The sequence below is a fragment of the Mauremys mutica genome, unplaced genomic scaffold, assembly GCF_020497125.1.
Source record: "Mauremys mutica isolate MM-2020 ecotype Southern unplaced genomic scaffold, ASM2049712v1 Super-Scaffold_100120, whole genome shotgun sequence".
Lineage (NCBI taxonomy): Eukaryota > Metazoa > Chordata > Testudines > Geoemydidae > Mauremys > Mauremys mutica.
This window is the reverse complement of record NW_025423273.1, coordinates 1106596-1126865: the sequence shown is the minus strand read 5'-3', so window position 1 is coordinate 1126865 and position 20270 is coordinate 1106596. Positions and strand designations below refer to the sequence as shown.

The 20270-nt window shown below is 54.3% G+C and overlaps 1 protein-coding gene and 1 non-coding gene across 2 annotated transcripts in view; one reads left to right on the top strand and one right to left on the bottom strand.

Annotated features, from left to right (window-relative positions):
- Positions 1-3550, bottom strand: part of LOC123359410 (unconventional myosin-Vb-like) — a 29478-nt gene extending 25928 nt beyond the window's left edge. Inside the window, exon 1 of the mRNA XM_045001080.1 lies at positions 3441-3550. Within this exon, the coding sequence (XP_044857015.1) occupies positions 3441-3467 (27 nt within the window). The 5' untranslated portion in view covers positions 3468-3550. The remainder of the gene's footprint in view (positions 1-3440) is intronic.
- Positions 3551-19001: 15451 nt separating this feature from the next.
- Positions 19002-19075, top strand: TRNAT-UGU. The gene has a single exon. It is a non-coding gene; the product is annotated as a tRNA-Thr (tRNA).
- Positions 19076-20270: the final 1195 nt, after the last annotated feature.

Below are 20270 nucleotides of genomic sequence, written 5' to 3'. Positions count from 1 at the left end.
CCCAGCTTTGGCATCCCTGGTACTGTCCGTTTGAGAGCAGCTCTCAGCTGCTATGGAGCAGCAGGGACAACAGAAAGCAGGAAATAGAAGCGTTGAGGAGAGCCAGCAGCTTCGCAAGGAGACAAAGGCACAGCTGCCCACCATGCCAATCCAAGGGAGAGGCAGGCACAACAATCAGAGGTCAACACAGCTCCTGAGGAGCCCTTTAATGACCTGAAAACAACCCAATGGACAAATCCTACAAAAAGTGGAAATGCAGCCAAGCTGCTAAGGAGTATAAGAAAATAGCAGCTCAAGTGCGTATGGCTAAAAGTCAGCTCGGCTGAGGTACAATACGAGGTCCACTGAGCAAGGGGCATAAAAGGCAATAAGAGGTGCTTTAGAGACATCAATAGTCGGAGAAAGACCAGAAACTCTAGGTCCTCCATAGCTGCAGGAACTTGGGGCACTGCTGCACCCCCGGCTTGAAGTGGTTTCTATCATATACAGGGTTTACAGTTTGGTTCAATGGCTCTCAGGGCCCCCCACCCCCACTTATGGTTGCAAACCCTCCTGCTTTCGCCAGGCGTCTCCCAGAATCAGGCTCTATCTCCTGGAGGTTCCTGAAGCCACTGGGAGATTTTAGCCTGCTTAAAGTCCTGCAGCACAGCGAGGCTAAGGCTGGCTCCCTACCTGCCCAAGCCCTGTGCTGCTTCAGAAAGCAGCCAGCAACCCCCTGTGTGTGTGGGGGGGGTCTCCATGCACTGCCCCTGCCTGCAAGCACCACCCCCACAGTTCCCATTGGCCAGGAACTGCAGCCAATGGGAGCTGCAGGGGCAGCGCTTGCAGGCAGGGCAGTGCATGGAGATCCCCTGCCCCTCAAGGAACATGCTGGCTGCTTCCTGGAGCAGCACAGGGCCAGGGCAAGCAAGGAGCCTGCCTTAACCCTGCTGTGCCACCGCCCGGGAGCTGCCAGAGGTAAGTGCCACCCAGTCGGAGCCTGCACCCATCACCCCATCCTGCACCCCAACCTCAGCCCAGAGCCCCCTCCTGCACCCGAACTCCCTCCCAGAGCCCCCACCCCCTGCCCTGGGCTCAGCCCAGAGCCCCCTCTCACTCCTCAGCCCCAGCCCAGAGCCCACATCCCCTCCCTCAAGCCAAGCCCCTGCCCCAGCCCAGGGGAAGGGAGTGAGGGTGGGGAAGAGCGAGCGACGGAGGGAAGGGGGATGGAGTGAGCGGGGCAGGGCCTCGGAGACGGGGTGGGGGTGGGGCAAAGGTGTTTGAGTTTGTGCGATTAGACAGTTGGCAACCCTACCCCCACTGTACAAACTGTTCCAGCACCTCTGACAGCCATAACTGAGACCATCAAGGCAGCGGAGGTGTTGGTGGCTATTTTGCTTCAGTCCTCACTAAAAACTTGTTAATATTAATGGGGTGTCAGGTCATCCCAAGGGGGGAGGAACACAAGCCAAGCCAGGGGAAGAACGGGTTAAAGGACAGCGAGGCAAGTTAAATGAATTCAAGTCAGCAGGGCCTGATGAAATTCATCCCAGAGTACGTAAGGAACTAGCTGAAGCAATTCCCCCTGAGAGCGCATGGAGGACGGGGGAGATGTCAGAGGGCCTGGAGACGGGTGAACACAGCACCTAGCTTTGAAAGAGGAACAAAGAACCTGGGGAATTACAGACCAGTCAGCCTAACTTCAATACCTCAAAAGATACTGGAGCAAATTAACAACCAGTTATTGTGTGTTATTTTTTTAATTTCTAATTATTATTAAATAAAAATAATAAAAATTATTAGTTATTAAATTAATTAGTCTGTCAGCACCTGGAGGGTGACAGGGTTATAAGCAATGGCCAGTCTGTATTTGTCAAGAACAGTTATGACAAACCAACCTAATGTCTGTCTTTGACAAGGGCTCACTGGCCTAGTGGATGAGGGGGCAGGAGCAGACATGACAGATCTTGATTTTAGTCAAGCTTTTGACACAGGCTCACCCAACATTCTAGGGAAACGTGAGCGCCATGAAATTACTACAAGGTGGAGGCACAACTAGTTGAAAGACTGAACACAGAGTAGTTATCAATGGTTCACGGTCAGACTGTGAGGGTCAACCATGGGTCCAGTTTGGGTACCACGTAGAGTTGTGGGAAAAGCCCAGAGGAGAGCAACAAAAATAATAAAAAGTTTAGAAAACCTGACCTCAGAGCAGAGGCCCGGGAACTAGCAGGGTGGGGGGCGCTGCAGCCCCCCTAGGTTTTACACGGGGCCGATGGCCCCAGGCCTCCACTCCCCAGCTGCCAGCCCTGCGCCCCGCATCGGGGTCCCGGCTGCCAGCCCTGCTTCCTGTGCCCTGGCCCCCGCTCTCAGGGCCCCAGCCAGCTACTGACCCTGCATGCGGGGTCCCGACTGCAGGCCCCGTGCCCAGGGCACCACTCCTGGCCCAGCGCGCCCCCCCCCCCAGCCTTTGCCCCCTTACCCCTGTCTGGGACCACCCCCCAGTCCCAGAGACACTGCTCCCAGCCCCAGCTGGGGGGGCACGGGCAGGGGTGGGGGGCTGGCTTTCAGCACCCCCACTATTAAAAGGGGTCCAGAGCCACTGCCTCAGACGAAAGGTTAAAAAAAAATCCAGGCATGTTTAGTCTGAGAAAAGACAACTGGACAGGGAACCTGAGAACAGTCTTCAAACACTTAAGGGCTGTTAGAAAAAAAAGATGCCGATCGATTGTTCTCCATGTCCACTCAAATTAGGAGAAGACATAATGGGCTTAACCAGCCACAATGTTCCGCTTAAACGTTAGGAAAATCTTGCTAAGTCTAAGGCTCCTTCAGCTCTGGGACGAGCGGCCCAGGGAGGTTGTGGAATCGCCGACGCTGGAGGTTTAAGACCAGGCTGGACAAACCCCGGCCAGGGCCAGTCTAGGGTCACAGGCTCCTGCCTCTCTAGGTCTCTACCAGCCCCACGTTTCTAGGAGCACAAAAATAGCAACCAAGCCCCCAATCCCAGGGAGGCTCAGGGCGTTCGCTAGGGCTGCAGGTGGCACATGTGAAGCCTCTGCAGAGAGTTGCAGCAGGACATGAACGGGTCACGGCCCTTAAGCACCGAGCCCTCGCCCCGAGGGGGCTCAGCCCCCAGCCTGTAAGTGCCGGGGGGCTGGGAGGTTTACAGACGTGCCTCTTCTGGGGAGTCTCCCGCCCCCACAGCCAGGCAGGGCTGCCGGCTGCACTAGCGGTGCCTCCTCCATTGAAAATAGCCGCCTCCCTGCGCTGGCGCAGACCCCGAGCTGCTATTTTCACTAGCGCAAGTAACAGCGTCCCTGGCGGGGTCTGCAGCGGCGCAGCCACCGCCGGGCCCGACACGGGGGCCCGCTCTGGAGAAGCCCGCCCCGGGCACTGCCCGCCCCGGGGAGCCCGGTCCGGAGCGCACCGTGCTCAGCTCCCCGGGGCGCGGCACCTACCTGCGCGTACAGCTCCGCGGCAGCCATGGCGAGGGGCCCCGGAGCAGCCGGTGCAAGGAGCCTGCAGCCGGGCTGCCCAGGGCGCTTATGGGGCGGGCGGAGCGCGCGCCGCCTTGTGCACGGGCCGCCTGCACCTGGACTCAATCGCCAATTAAGCTGCTCCGCGCGTCCAGCAGCTGCGGGGATGGGCGCTGCAGGGCCCAGGTGCCCCAGCGCGTCCTCGAGCCTCTCCCCAGCTCCGGCTTCCCCTGGGGCCAGGCGCAGGTGGGGAGACTCCTGCAAGAGGGGCCCCACTTGGCCTGTGGATCGTATTCTAGCGCTTTGCACCCCAGGGGCCAGGGGTCACCCTGGGAGGCAGGGCCCCCTTGTGCTGGGTGCTGCCCGGTAGCAAAGGGGGGAGGCCCCTGCCCCAGAGAGCACAGCCCCCGTGTCAGGCCGGGTGCAGCAATCTCAGGGTGGGGGCTCCCTGCCCACTGAGGCGGGTGGGAATTTCTTAGCCCCAGGGCAGCCTGCCCCTGCCCTCTGGGTGAGAACAGGGGGACGCCTGCGGGGTTGGCTGAAAAGCCGCTCCTGGGAGGTGGCAAGGGGAGCGGAGTCAAGACCCACGTTCTGAGGGTCAGTGCTCATGGGGAGAGGGACGCACAAGGCCGGCCAAGCTGCTCTGAGGCTTTCACAACCCGTACTGTAGTTAGCCTCACCACGCTCGGGGAGGCAGGGCAGGGCTGTTATCTCCAGGGCACAGAGGGGAAACTGAGGCACAGAGCAGCCAAGTGATTTCCCCAAAGGCGCACGAGGAGGCTGTGGCCGAGAACGGGCTTGCACCTAGGTCGTCTACGTCCTGGGACCTACCCTAACCAGCGGGCCAGCCTTCTGCTCCTGCCTTTCTGCATGCAGCGCCCGGCACGATGGGGTCCTGCTCTTAGCTGGGGCCTCTGGGCCCTGCCATCATAATAACAACATGGCCCCAGTTCCACCTGATTTCTGAGGACTCAGTTGGTGGCGTTGTGTTGGGTGAGTTTCACCCAGGGCACAGTGTGTGTCATTTAGCAGGAAAGATCCTGATACATCCAGCCCATGTCCCGTGCACCCCTGGCTGCCCCCCCCCCCCACACACACACATACACTGGGCTGGCTGTTTCTCTGGTCTCCGTGGCTCAGTATAATTTGGTCCTGACAATTATATAAGGCAAACGCTCCATTAATCCAGCACGCGCCCCGCAGAATTAGTGCAACATAATAATCGGGGAGATTAAAACGTTGCCTTTTTCTATGTAAACAAATTCTGCCACATGAAGCCCATAAAGACATTTCCTGATGCAAAAATAATGAAGCTCTAATTGCCCAGGGGCTGTCAGCAGCATGTGTCTCATTAACAAATCATGTAGGCGGGTTTGCGCCATGCGGACTGTTGTGGAAAAATTGACCACACCGTTGATTTTGTGTCACACACACTGAGGCACCTTTATTGAAATACAGGTATGCATACAGGGAAGGCTAGCATGGCCCCACGCAAAGAAGGGGGGTTGCTGCCTTGTCTTCAACAGATTTTCACCAAGCTTATAAAGGCTAAAACCGCAAATTAACACTTACCTAGATTTCCTTATTTGGGATTAACAGTGGCAAATTAAGCAAGCTAGTTCAGTATTTTTCCATATTTGGTTTTTCCTGTTATTGTTCTTTGACAGTTTTCGTTGGTAGTCTGCCTGCCTTAAGACCCCTCCTTTGCGGTTGCATTGGATAAGGCTCTTGTCGCATTCTAGCTGAGCTTCCCTCAGTTCCCCTTTCTCTGGTTTCTTCACCACCATCACACCCCCTCGTGCCCGTTATATAGACAAACAAGAATTGCAGAAGTTAACCTTTGTTCTATATAGCAATTCGGTTTTGCTAACAGGCCTAGGCCTGAAAGGCAGGGGTTAGGATGCAGTCTGCTTCTGACCCTATGGGTGGGGGTCTGGCAGCTAACTCAGCTTGGGGCAAGCGGGACACAGTCTGGGGCACACGGGACCCCTTAAAATCCCTATCAGGACCCAGTAGACGCAGACGGAATGCCATTAATAGCAGGATTTTCAGCTAGGGAGAAAAGAGGGGTGAAAAAAAATTCCAAAGGGGGTTGTCACACTTGCCAATAACAAAAAAAGCATGGTAAAATTTAGCCCTGGTAAAAAATGATCGTCTATGCAGAGACACTCAGAAGAATTATTCCGAACGAACTAAAGGTGTGAATTTGAAGTAGATAGATTAAACTGTGTGACACCCCTGTGTAGACACTCTTATTCAGAATGAAAGTGGCGTTAATTCTCTTCCAAAATTAATTAAGCTAAACCGAATCTAGGCCACTTTAATCCAAAATGAGTGTGTCCACATAGGGATTTAATGCGTTTTAATTAATCCACTTTAAAAATTAATTCAGATTAATTTTCCTGAGTGTTCCCATGTAAAACTGAGTGCCAGCCCTGCTGGATAAACCCTGTGCCAGAGCCGCTACACCCGGGCTGCGGCAGAGCAAGATTCCCCCTCCCACAAAACCCGAGTGCCTCATGGTCCCCATGCTCCGTTCAATGGCATTCGCTGTGAGTGCTGGAGAAACGCAGACCGTCCCTGCCCCAGAGCTCACAGACTGAGCTGAGGGAACCTGGAGGTTCTGCCTCTATGGCCCAGTCAGACCTTGGCCTTTCTGGTGAGACTGGCAGCAAAGGGAAGCGACCTAAACGCAGGTTCTTCTGGGTTTTTAGGCACCTAACGCCCAGTGAAATCAATCAGCCGTAGGTGGCTAAATACCTCAGAGGCGCTGGGCCTTGGGGCCCGCTGGGGCCCTGTTATTACGGGGACCCTGGTCCCCGGGATTCCAGACTCACTCCGTTCACACAGGCTCCCTGAGGACGGGAAGCCCCTGCTCTGCATTTGCACCGGCCAGGAAAGGTTCCAGAGCTCACAGCCAAGCCCCTGAGCCAGCCAGGCCTCGGCCCTGACATGCACAGAGCTGGGGGCTCTAGAGGTACTTTACAATATTAACCCCCCCCTCCCCAGGTATTTCTCAGCAAGGGCCTGGCCTTGCTCTCACTGCAGTGGGTGGGACCTGGAAGGAGCAAGGGCTGTGTGTGTCTCCCTGTGCTTCAGGCCAGACCAGCTCCCTGGCCCGCTGTTCCTCTTCCCCCCCAGCTGCATTGTCCTGGCTAGCACCCCGGCAGCTTCACTGCCGTCTCTAGACAGGACTCTTGAGACCCAGCGGAGCTGTCAGGGCCCCCCAACTGCCCTGCAACCCTGCTTCCCTCTTGCCACAGGTTCTGTGTGTGCCCCCCCACCCATCCCAGGGGCCCCCGTTCTGCCATCCACCGGGGTTCTTGGTCCTTCCCAACCACGCCAAGGAGTTTGAGCCCCTCATACCTCCGCACCAATCGAATTCTTTCTCTCTCTTGCTGGGTGTCAACATTAAGCTCCTTGGGGCCTGCGCAGAGCTGAACCGAGGGCCAGGGTTCTGCTGGACAGTGTGAAGTTTTGCCATCGGCTGGTTCTTTGGTCTAGAGAGAATTACAGAGCCGGCGGAGGCTGCGGGTATCGCTAAGCAGCTGCCAGGGGCTCTGTGTGGCCATTTCCTCCTGTCGGCATCTCTGATTTTAGTCAGAGCCCCAGGGTTACGCCCATTGCGGCCTAGACTGTTCCCCGAACACTGGAATCGACGGGCCGCAGCGTTGGACACCAGCCGGTTGCAGGTCAGCGCCTGGCACGTTCGGCTAACGGGCTCTGAGCTCATAGCGCCTCCCTTATTTATAACCAGTTTGGAGCATTTCAAACGGCAGAGGAGGACGTTTTTCTAATTGCCAATTCAGTCTGCGAGTGAAAGCCAAGCTGGGCCCTTTCCTGGTTCAGGCCTCAGCACCATGGAAGATGCCACCGGCTGCAGTCATTGCTCTGGCCTGCCCAGGGCCAGGTTTGAGCTGAGGTCACACTTCAGGATCCAGACTAGACAACATCTAGGATTTGCAAAGGGGTTCAGGCACCCAGTTTCCATGGGACTTGGGTGTCTAATTCCCTTAGGCACCGTTCACAAATAAATCCCAGCTTTCAGCGGTCGTGGCTCTGCAGGGCTAACTGGAGTCAGTTGTAGCAAGAAGTTATTGTCAGCTGTGAAATCTGCAGCCAAGGCCAGAGAGGAAAGCTGCTGAGTAGGCTGGGAGCCATATTTCCAGCCCTTTCCAGCCCTGTTCACAGCACATCAGGCAAGGGGAGGGGAGTGAGTAGAATTGCAACCTCCCCCCAAAGACGGTTCCCTTCCGTAACTGCTGTTCTTCGAGATGTGTTGCTCGTGTCCATTCCACATTAGGTGTGTGTGCTCACCACATGCACCAGTGCTGGAAGTTTTTCCCTCAGCAGTATCCATAGGGGAGCAGCTCTGGCGCACTCTGGAGTGGGGCCCGTATGGCACAGTATATGGGGTGCCGCCGGCTCCCTCTACCCTCAGTTTCTTCTTGCCGGAAACTCCCACAGTGGGGAAGGCGGGTGCGTCATGAAATGGACATGAGCAACCCATCTCGAAAACACCAGTTACAGATCAGGTAACCGTCTTTTCTTCTTCGGGTGCTTGCTCACGTCCGTTCAACATTCGGTGACTCCCAGCAGATCCCGCGGAGGCGGGTAGGAGTTCTCGGCTGTGCAGATTGTAGTACAGCTCTGCCAAACCCAGCGTGGTCTCTGGCCTGCTGAGCCTAATGAAACGTGAACGTGTGGACCGAGGACCATGTCGCGGCTCGACGGATGTCCTGGATTGGGATGTGCGCCAGGAAGGCCGCCGAAGACGCCTGTGTTCTAGTCGAATGGGCCCTGACGATTGGTGGTGGCGGGACCTTTGCTAGCTCATAACAGGTCTTTATGCAAGAGGTGATCGAGTTGGAAATCCTTGGCAAAGAAACCAGAAGGCCCTTCCTCCGCTCCGCCATAGCGATGAAGAGCTGGGTCAATGTACAGAAGGGCTTGGTACGCTCCAAGTAAAAAGCCAAGGCCCTCCAGATGTCCAGCACGTGCAGATGCCTCTCCTCAGCAGTCTTGTGCGGCTTGGGACAGAACAGAGGCAGGAACATGTCCTGGCTCATGTGGAAGGAAGATTCCACCTTTGGCAGGAAGGCCGCAGCTGGATCTTGTCCTTATAAAACACCGTGTAAGGTGGTTCCGAGGTCAAAGCCTTAATCTCTGAGACTCGTCTTCCCGACGTCACCGCCACGAGGAAGGCGACCTTCCAGGACAAGCAGGAAAAGGAGCAGGAGCCCAGCGGCTCACAAGGTGGGCTGGTGAGCCTGGAGAGGACCATTGCAGGACAGGGGCCCATCCCTGCGGGTAAAGCCTCTCGAGGCCCCTCAGGAACCTGACAGTCATGTTGTGAGAAAAGACCGTCTGACCTTGGATCGGCTGGTGGAACGCGGAGATGGCCGCAAGGTGCACTCTGATGGAAGAATGCGCCAGACCCTGGGTCCTGAGCTGCAGTAAGTAGTAGAAGATGGACTGCACTGAAGAACGTGAGGGAGAAATGCTGCGCTCCGATGCCCAGGGGGAAAACTTTGTCCAGTTGGCCAGGTAAGATAGTATCATGGATGGCTCCCTACTTCCCAGGAGGACCTGCTGGACTTCCTCTGAGCAGGTACGTGCCTCTGGGTTCAGCCACGCAGCCCTCATGCCGAGAGGTGTAAAGACTTGAGGCTGGGGTGTAGGAGCCGACCGTGATCCTGTGATAGCAGGTCCAGACGGTAGGGAAGGGGGCCAGGGAGAGGCCACCACCATGTTCATGAGTGTGCGGAACCAGTGCTGGCGAGGCCACCCGGGTGATCACGATAACCGGTGCTTTGTCCCTCTTGATCTTTACTAGGACCTGGCTGACAAGAAGATCTGAGGGAACGGGTACATCAGACCCTCGGCTTGGGGACGAAGGCATCGGAGAGGGCGTCCTTGCTCAGGCCCTGCCGGGAGCACAACCAATGGCACTTTCTGTTTTGCCTGGTGGCAAACAGATCTATGTGGGGAGTTCCCCATCTCTGGAAGATCATGCAGGCCACCTCCAGGTGGAGCGACCACTCGTGGTGAGAGGAGAAGTCCTGGCTGAGGTGATCTTCTAGGGTGTTCCTGATGCTGGGGAGGTGACCAGCTTCCAGATGGATGCCATGGCCAATGCAAAAATCCCAGAGAGGGAGAGTCTCTTGGCAGAGAGCTGGTGAGCGCGCGCCTCCTCGCCTGTTCACGTACGCTAACTTTACAAGAACTCTGGTTCGTACCAACGAAGCCAAAGCAACGCTAGCAAGAGCAGCGGACATGCCGTGCACCGTCACTGGCGGCAAGAAGGAACTGAGGATGGGGGAAGCCGGCAGTGCCCCTTATACCGTGCCATACGGACACCTCTCCAGAGGGCGCCAGAGCTGCTCCCCTACAGATACTGCTGAGCAGTGGTGCATGTGGCGAGCACACACATCTAATGTGGAATGGACATGAGCAAGCAGTCAAAGAAGAACCATTGTTTTGCTGCATTAAAGACAGATGATTGCAAGAGCCCCATTGGTCTGGTGCTAGGATACAGAGTAGGGATGTACCCACAACAATGGTCCTTTCTAGTCTGCCTGGTGCAGGGGGCATGACTAACAACGGCCCTACTGGGTCAGACCAAGGGTCCATCTAGCCCAGTATCCTGTCTACCGACAGTGGCCAGTGCCAGGTACCCCAGAGGGAATCATCAACTGCTCTATCCCCAGCTTCTGGTAAACCAGTGCTCCAGATGAGGCTTGAACTCACAACCTCAGCGTAGCTCCTCTCAGCACTGCCCTATAAGTACTGTGCGCTAACCAATTGTGCCACTGGAGCACCTGTTTGCTAGGATTTTCCGAGACCCCCTAGGTTGATACAGCCAAGGAGTGACCCCAAAACATTCTCAGTGGAGCTGGCAGCAGGTAGCGACAAGTGTTGGTACTTGGTGGGGTGGATTCTTGTTAAGGGTTCCAGGCCCCATTTGACCCTTTTGTTCTTCCCTGTGTAATAACAGAGCTGGTTACGACTGCCTGCTTCTCCTGGCACTTTTTTTTCCATCTGGGGACATATGCAGTGATGAGCTGCCAAAATCATAACAACCGGTTCCCTCCTCACCCCAGGAGGGATCATGCCCCCACCCCAGGACTCCTGCCCCAACCAACCCCCCACGTTCCTTGATGCCCCCCCACCCCAGGGACCCCTGTCCCATCCACCCCCCTTCCCTGTACCCTGAGTACCCTCCGCCGCCCCATCCAACCCCTCCTCTCATTCCTGATGGCCCCCCAGGACCCCTGCCCCATCCAACCACCCCTTCTCTCTGTCCCCTGACTGCCCCTGGAACCCCTGCCCCTGACTGCCTCCCACCGCCCCATCCAACCCCTGATCCTTTCTGACTGCCCCACCAGGACCCTGCTCTGACGGTGCCCCTCACTCCCGACCCGCAGCCCCTGCTATCCCAGTCCTGACCTCCAGATTCACAGCTCTGCTGGTGCCCCTCACTCCCGACCCGCAGCCCCCTGCGCTCCCTCCGGCTCTGACGGTGCACCTCACTCCCGACCCGCAGCCCCTGCCTTCCCAGTCCTGACCTCCAGACTCACAGTTCTGCTGGTGCCCCTCACTCCCGACCCGCAGCCCCTGCCATCCCAGTCCTGACCTCCAGACTCACAGTTCTGCTGGTGCCCCTCACTCCCAACCTGCAGCCCCCTGCTCTCCCTCCAGCTCTGCTGATGTTCCTCACTCCCGACCCGCAGCCCCTGCCATCCCATTCCTGACCTCCTGTGACGTTATGAGTGTAATATAATATTTCATTGAAAGGTGACAGGGCCAGAAAGAGTTAATTAACTCACCTCACAGACTGACCTGACCCATGGGTGAACCTTAAGGACTGGTTAGGGAGATCTGTAAATGAACAGAGCTTTGAAATGCAAGTCGGCATTGTTAGAGGTAGAAGGGGAGATGTTTGCTCAGGTCTTGTGATGTCAGCAAACAAGTCTTGTCTATTGCTGTAGTTTTAATTCAAAGATCAAAGAAAGGAATATTAACATTTATGATGATACGTGAGTGAAATAGTATTATTGTCTCTGTGTCTCTTTGAAGGTTGTGCTAACCTGGATCTGAACTGTTTAATGGGTAAATTACCCTGTGCTAATTGCCAGGATGTTTGGGAGAAGAAGTTAAGCCTGTTGTTGGCTGAAAGGCTGCTGGAAATATATAAGAAGTCTGGGACATGATCCTGCTTCATCTCAGATCTGCTTTGGGTTTCAAGAGGGGGGAACCTTAAGCCATAAGGATTGAGATCCCGAGTCACTAACTGGAGTCACCCTGAATATGGACATTGGACTATAACCTTGTAGTGAAATCACATGGGCTATGTAAGGTGAATAGTGCTGTTCACTGTGAAAGAGTATAACCATTGTTCTGTAAAATGTATCTTTTAAAATACTTCTCTCCCTTTTTTCCCTCCCTTATGCAGCTGCTAATTTTTCAAGCCTCCCTACTCCATCCCAAAGGCTAGCTCAGCTAAGGCGGAGGAAAAAGAAGATGCGAGATGAGATGTTCTCGGATATTATGGAAGTTACCCGCAAGGAAAGAGCTCATCTGAATAAGTGGAAGGAGGTGGTATCAAATTACAGGAAAGAGGCCAGTGAACATGAGGACAGGAGGGATGAACGTGAGGACAGGAGGAACACCCGAGATGAGAGGTGGCGGCAGGAAGATCGGCAGGAAGATCAGAGGTGGCGGCAGGAAGATCAGCGGTGGCGGGATGCAACGCTGGGGCTGCTGCGTGATCAAACTGACATGCTCCGGCGTCTGGTGGAGCTTCAGGAACGGCAGCAGGATCACAGAGTGCCGCTGCAGCCCCTGAATAACCCCCCCTCACCCCTCACCATGTTCCACATCCTCCTCACCCACCAGACGTGTAAGAATGCGTGGGGGGAGGCTCCGTGCACCCGCCCACTCCACCCCCGTGGACAGCCCAACCAGAAGGCTGTCATTACTGTGAAATTTTTTTAGTGGGCTTTTCCATCCCTCCTATCCTCCTCCCTGGCGTGTATGGGGTTGTCAGGGAGGGGTAGTACCTCTGATAGGGGAGCAGTCGTACTCCTAGGAGTAGCTCATCCACTTTGGTCCCCACTTGACACCCAGCTCTCACCTGTGGCTCCAAGTAGCTGTCAGCATGCGACAGCGGCCACACCCCGGAAACCGTCTCGACTGGCGGGCTAAACCAGGTGAGGGTAGCCGATGAGTCCAAGACCCTTGGTGAGTTAGGGCCTGTCTACCCATTGCATGCGAAGGCTGGATCCGGCTGACCGAGGAAACCTGGCTCAACGGTCAGGAAGGCGGTGACAGCAAGCGTTGTGGAACGCTCAAGAGCCTGACAAGACACGTAGGCATCCTGGTCATCCACTGCGTCCTGCCCTATCTCCAGCCGTCTCGACTCTTGTCCTGCCACTGGATACAGATAGGAACTGGGAAGAGAGAGTGAGGTTGACGTCGCGCAACTCTCCCTCACTTTAATCCAATTCACGCGCAAGTCTCGACATCATATCATATTACATCATATCAAGTCCTGTGGCGATGGGCGAGGGACGAAGCAGCAGGTGTGGATACACTGGGAGCTGTAGCCGCGGACCTGCACACAGGCGGCTCAAGTATAATGGTCGTTCCTCACTGACCGAAGCAGCGGTGGAGCTCGGCATCTTCTTGAGCGACTGAGCAGCCCTATTCAGGATTGCACTGCTCACCTCCGTAGAACGAGGAGGGGCTAGAAAAGGTGCCCTAAACATTGCCTGCTTCACCTTACCCTGGCCAGCATACCGCGGCTGGCGGGGATCCCATAAAAGCGGTCGAACAAATACAAAACTTAGAGTGACACCGATCACCACTGGCACATGGAATGTGCGCACGCTACTGGACAACATCACGGCAGACAGACCGGAGGGAAGAACAGCATTTGTCATCAGAGAGCTCGCACGCTACAACATTGACATTGCAGCCCTTAGCGAAACTCGCCTTGCTAATGAAGGACAGCTGTCCGAGTCAGGCGGAGGCTATACGTTCTTTTGGAGTGGCCGCAGCAGTGATGAGCGTCGCGAATCTGGAGTTGGCTTCGCCATCAAGAATCATCTTGTTCGGAAACTTGCCAGTTCCCCCAAGGGTGTGAATGATCGTCTCATGACAATGCAGCTTCCGCTTCAAAAAGGAAAACAAGCTACTTTGATCAGCGCATACGCTCCCACAATGACCAACCCAGAGGATGTGAAGGATAAATTCTACGAAGAACTAGATGCTCTGCTATCATCAGTTCACCGCACAGACAAGCTGATCCTGCTTGGCGATTTTAACGCAAGAGTCGGATGCGATGCCACAGCCTGGGAAGGAGTCATCGGGAAAAATGGAGTGGGAAAGTGTAACAGCAATGGTCTGTTACTGCTGGAAACTTGTGCAGCACATGAACTTCTGATCACCAATACGGTCTTCCGCCTCCCTACCTGTAACAGGACTTCGTGGATGCATCCCCATTCCAAGCACTGGCATCTGATTGACTATGTCATCATCAGGAGAAGGGACAGACAAGATGTCAGGGTTACAAAAGCTATGTGCGGCGCTGACTGCTGGACAGATCACAGGCTCATAGTATCTAAAATGAGGCTCCGTATCATGCCGAAGAGACGACCACAAGGCTGTAAGGCTCTCAAAAGGATCAACGTGTCGAAGCTGAAGAACAGCCGCATCACTGAAAATCTAGCAGAAGACCTAGAGAATGAGCTTGCTGATCTTCGTATTGAGAATGACGCTGAGAGAGACTGGGAGCGATTCCGCAACACTGTCCATACAGCTGCATCGAAGGTATTGGGGCCCTCCACACGCAGGCGGCAAGACTGGTTTGATGAAAATGATGCAGAAATCCAGTCCTTGCTTGCTGAGAAGCACCGTCTGCATCGTGCATATCAGAACGACCCATCCTCAGCGGCAAAGAAGACCGCCTTTATCAACGCTTGCAGAAAAGTACAGAACCGACTGCGCAAAATGCAGGACTTGTGGCTGAGCGCCAAAGCAGATGAAATACAGGCGTACGCGGACAGGAACGACTATAAGCAGTTCTATGAAGCCCTCAACACGCTCTATGGTCCACAGGCTTCTGGGAGCTTTCCCCTCCTGAACTCTGATGGCACTGTGCTCCTTGCAGAGAAGACGCAGATTCTCCAGAGATGGGCTGAACATTTTGAAGCAGTTCTCAACTGCCCCTAAGTCATCAATGATGAGGCCATCGACAAGATGCCCCAGGTTGCAGTCAATGACTCCATGGATGCTTCACCAGAAGCGGACGAAGTGAAGAAAGCCATCAACCAACTGTCAAGTGGCAAATCCCCAGGGTCAGATGCCATACCAGCGGAGGTGTACAAAGTCGGTGGACCAGTGCTGCTACAGAAACTCACTGAGCTGTTTCAGTCCTTCTGGAAGCAGGGATCCATTCCACAGGAATTTAGAGAAGCGTCCATCGTGCACCTCTATAAGAGGAAGGGCAATCGCCAGGTATGCGACAATCACCATGGAATCTCACTGCTCTCTACAGCGGGGAAAGTTCTTGCACGGGTTTTGTTGAACCGACTGATCACTCACCTGGAGCAGGGCTTACTGCCAGAATCACAGTGCGGCTTCCGCAAGGGGCGTGGGACTATTGACATTTTCTTCGCTGCGCGTCAGCTACAGGAGAAATGTCAAGAGCAGAACCGTGAACTCTACACAACTTTTGTGGACCTCACGAAAGCGTTCGACTCTGTCAGTCGCCAGGGCCTGTGGAGGATCATGTCGAAATTCGGCTGTCCAGACCGATTCTTACGAATGGTACGTCAATTTCATCACGGTATGATGGCTCGTGTCCTGGATGACGGTGAAACATCTGAGGCCTTCCCAGTCACCAACGGCATCAAGCAAGGGTGTGTTTTAGCACCCACTTTGGTTAGCATGATATTCTCTGCCACTCTGACTGATGCCTTTCAACACTGCACTGAAGGAGTAGGCCTGAAGTACAGAACCGATGGGAAACTATTCAATCTGAGGCGACTGCGTGCCATCACCAAGGTGAAGGAAACTGTACTTCGAGACTTTCTCTTTGCCGATGATTGTGCTCTGAATGCTAGTACAGAGCCAGAAATGAAAGCCAGTATGGACAAATTTTCATCTACATGCAACAGCTTCGGCCTCACCATTAACATCAAGAAGACTGAGGTCATGTACCAGCCAGCTCCCCACACTCTGTACTCAGAACCGTCCATCACTGTAAATGGACAGAGACTTCAGGCAGTGGACCACTTCACGTACCTGGGCAGTACCCTTTCTCGAGCAGTGTCAATCGATGAAGAAGTAAAGTGCAGAATTGCTAAAGCCAGCTCTGCATTTGGCCGATTGCGCTCCAACGTCTGGGAACGTCGAGGGATCAGCCTACCAACGAGGCTGAAGGTCTACTGAGCAGTGGTGCTTCCAACTCTGCTGTACGCCTGCGAGACGTGGACTGTCTATCGGAGTCATGCACGACGGCTCAATCACTTCCACACTTCCTGTCTGCGAAAGCTTCTAAAAATCAGATGGCAGGACAAAGTGCCCGATACTGAAGTCCTTACCAGAGCCAGTCTGCCGTCAGTTCACACACTGCTGATGAGAGCCCAGACCAGATGGGCTGGACATGTCGTGAGAATGTCAGACGAGTGCATTCCTAAACAGCTCTTCTACGGAGAACTCGCCCAGGGAAAGCGCTCCCATGGAGGACAAAAGAAGCGGTTCAAGGACACGCTGAAGACCTCTCTGAAGTCCCTCGAGATCAACACCGCCACATGGGAAACCCTGGCACTGAACCGTCCAGCATGGCGCAGCCTCATTCACACAGGCAGTAATACCTCTGAGGCGAGGCGTACCGCTGAGGCTGAAAGAAAGTGTGAGCTGCGCAAGTCCAGAGCTGCCCGCACATCATCGACAGTGTCATCACATGTCTGCCCGACGTGTGACAGGACGTTCCATGCCCGAATCGGACTGATCAGTCATCTTCGGACGCACAGAGCCCGGTCATCAAACGAATGAGTTGTTGAGGTCTTCATCGACAACGATGGACAAACATCCTCCTCCTCCCAAACCACACCCGGGCTACCTTCTCAGTTCTCTCCCTCTTTTTATAATGAATTAATAAAGAATACATGATTTTTAAACGAGAGTGACTTTATTTCCATAATCAAGCTGTAATTGAAGGGGGAGGGTGGGTTGCTTACAGGGAATGACTCAATCAAGGGGGGTGGGTGTTCATCAACAAACACAACAGTCACACCCTACCCTGGCCAGTGATGAAGCTCCTTTTCAAAGCTTCTCTGATGCGCACCGCTTCCTGGTGTGCTCTTCTAATCTCCCTGGTGTCTGGCTGCGCGTAATCAGCAGCCAGGTGATTTGCCTCAGCCTCCCACCCCGCCATAAAGGTCTCCCCCTTACTCTCACAGAGATTGTGAAGAACACAGCAAGCAGCAATAACATAGGGGACATTGGTTTGGCTGAGGTCTGAGCGAGTCAGTAATGTGCGCCAGCGCGCCTTTAAACGGCCAAAGGCACATTCTACCACCATTCTGCACTTGCTCAGCCTGTAGTTGAACAGCTAATGACCACCGTCCAGGCTGCCTGTGTATGGCTTCATGAGCCATGGCATCAAGGGGTAGGCTGGGTCCCCCAGGATAACGACAGGCATTTCAACATCCCCAACTGTTATTTTCTGGTCTGGGAAGTAATTCCCTTGCTGCAGCCGTTTAAACGGAGTAGTGCTTCTGAAGACGCGCGCATCATGAACCCTCCCTGGCCATCCCACGTGGATGTTGGTGAAACGTCCCTTGTGATCCACCAGTGCTTGCAGCACCATGGAAAAGTACCCCTTCCGGTTTACGTACTGGGTGCCCTGGCGCTCCGGTGCCAAGATAGGGATATGGGTTCCATCTATCGCCCCCCCACAGTTAGGGAATCCCATTGCAGCAAAGCCATCCACTATGGCCTGCACGTTTCCCAGAGTCACTACCTTTTGTAGCAGCAGCTTAATGATTGCTTTGGCTACTTGCATCACAGCAGCCCCCACAGTAGATTTGCCCACTCCAAATTGATTCCCGACTGACCGGTAGCTGTCTGGCGTTGCAAGCTTCCAGAGGGCTATCGCCACTCGCTTCTCCACTGTGAGGGCTGCTCTCATCTTGGTATTATGGCGTTTCAGGGCAGGGGAAAGCAAGTCACAAAGTTCCATGAAAGTGCCCTTATGCATGCGAAAGTTTCACAGCCACTGCGAATCATCCCACACCTGCAACACAATGCGGTCCCACCAGTCTGTGCTTGTTTCCCGGGCCCAAAATCCACGTTCAATGGCTAGAACCTGCCCCATTACCATCAGGATCTCCAAAGCGCAGGGGCCCGCGGTTTGAGAGAATTCTGTGTCCATGTCCTCATCACTGTCATCGCCGCGCTGCCGTAGCCGCCTCCTCCTCGCCTGGCTTTGCAGGTCCTGGTTCACCATAGACTGCATGAGAATGCGCGAGGTGTTTTAGATGTCCACGATTGCGGTATTGAGCTGAGCAGGGTCCATGCTTGCTGTGCTATGGCGTCTGCACAGTTCACCCAGGAAAAAAGGCGTGAAACGGTTGTCTGCTGCTTTCACGGAGGGACGGGTGAGGCTGTAACCAGAACCACCCGCGACAATGATTTTTGCCCCATCAGGCACTGGGATCTCAACCCAGAATTCCAAGGGGCGGGGGAGACTGCAGGAACTATGGGATAGCTTCGAGATACCTACCCACAGTGCAACACTTGACGCTAGCCTCGGACCATGGACGCACACCACCAAATTACTGTGCGTTGTGTGGCCGCGTGCAATCGACTTTATACAATCTGTTTTACAAAACCGGTTCATGTAAATTCGGAATTATCCCGTAGTGTAGACATACCCTAAGCCATGATGCTTGTTGTTACTTAAAGCATTGTGTCTGCCCACACCTGAATCTCTGCCAATCCCCACTGGGCCCTGACAAGTGTTGTTCGTGTTTGGATTCTGTAAAGCAGAGGAGTAGGTGAAGTTTTGCTCCCAAGGTGTGTGTGTGATTCTTTGGACAGGTCTACACTACACAATTAGGTGGGTGTAATTACATCACTTAGGCTGACAATGCAGTTATATTAACCTAATCCCGGTGTAGATAGTGGCTCAGCTGTCAGAACTTTCTGGAGCTCTGAAAGGGGAGGGGCCCAGCCTCTGTAGCAGGAATGCAAGGCAGGTGAGTTCATGGCAGGCATTGTGGGATACTGGTGGAGGCCAGTTATGGTGATATAATGACCAGCAGCATTTACACTGACAATTTGTCACTTTAAGTTTGCTGCACAAAGCTCTAGGCCTCTCGTTGAGGTGGTTTTATTTTGTCACCAAAACAGGGAAGTTTTGTCACCAGACGTGGCATTGCAGTGTGTGCACCAGCCAAAAGCTGCCGACTGAGGGAGCGTTGTGTGGCAAGGAGTCAGGTGTCGGCAGACATGATATCTCAGTCATAGGCAGGCATCATGGCTTAGCTGGTTAAAGCATCTGTTTTGTAAACAGGAGATCCTGAGTTCGACTCCCAGTGGTGCCTGGCTGTTGGGGCACCTGGTATTGGCTACTGTCAGAGGACAAAATATGGAGCTAGAGGGACCTTTGATCTAGCCCAGGGTGGCTGTTTTTATGGTTTAAATTACACTCACAGGCACTGATAACAGAGTTACTGAAAGTTTGGGAGTTAGGAGCTGGTAGATGAGTGTTCTAAGCTCCTCGCAGACGACCCCCTCCTCTGGGACAGGGGCAGGTCTGGGCTCTCACACCAAATGGCTCATTGTGGCTGCCAGAATCTGTGAGCGGCTCATTTAGTTTACACCGAGGGCTGAGTCCTGCTTTGTGCACCGTGTGTGAGAATGAAAATCCTAAACCACCCTTTGAAATAACGGATGCAGCAGGACGTGTTACTGTCCCTGCCCCAAAGCAGACAGACCAATGGAGAAATGCCATCGAGTCCATGGTAATACTCCCCTACCATTTTACCTTTTTTGCTTGCAAAACTCCCTCCCAACCTTGTGGGGTCCAGAGCCCGGTATTGAGCCTAAGCCGAGATTTCTACACTGCAAATTTACCACCCCACGGCCCTAGCCTGGGAGCCTGCACTGGCACGGGACAGCCCTGGGTGTTTCATTGCAGTGTGGACATAGCCTAGCATGGGGATTGGACTAGATGACCTCCTGAGGTCCCTTCCAACCCTGAGATTCTATGATTATGTCTACACTGCCATTAAAACACCAAAGTCAGTATTCTCAAACCCTGGGTCAGCTGATTCAGGCTTGTGGGGCTTGTGCTGGAGGGTTATAAAATGACAGTGTAGACACTTGGGCTTGAGCGCAGCCTCCGAGACACCACGAGGGGTGAGGGTCTCCGAGCCTGGGCTCCAGTCTGAGCCTCAGGAGCCCAAATTAGATCATCCAGGCCAGCCGGGCCAGCGGGATTTTATCACAGTATAGACGCCCTCTCAGGGTATGTCTACACTGCAATGTAAGCCCAGGGTTAGCAGAAGTCATGGCAGCAGTCCCAACATATAAACATAAACCACGAGGGAAAGTCCCACCCCCAAATAAGCTGGGCAGTGTCCTTCTCTCTACGGTTCCTAAGTCCAGCAACCAAAAGTCCTTTAACATGAGCCATCCCCGCTGTGCACCACACTCACAGCTGTTGTCCTTAGTGAGTGCAAGCCCAGAGGTGCCTCTGTAGAGTTCACCTGCCATCCTGGGTGGAAAAGGGGGAAA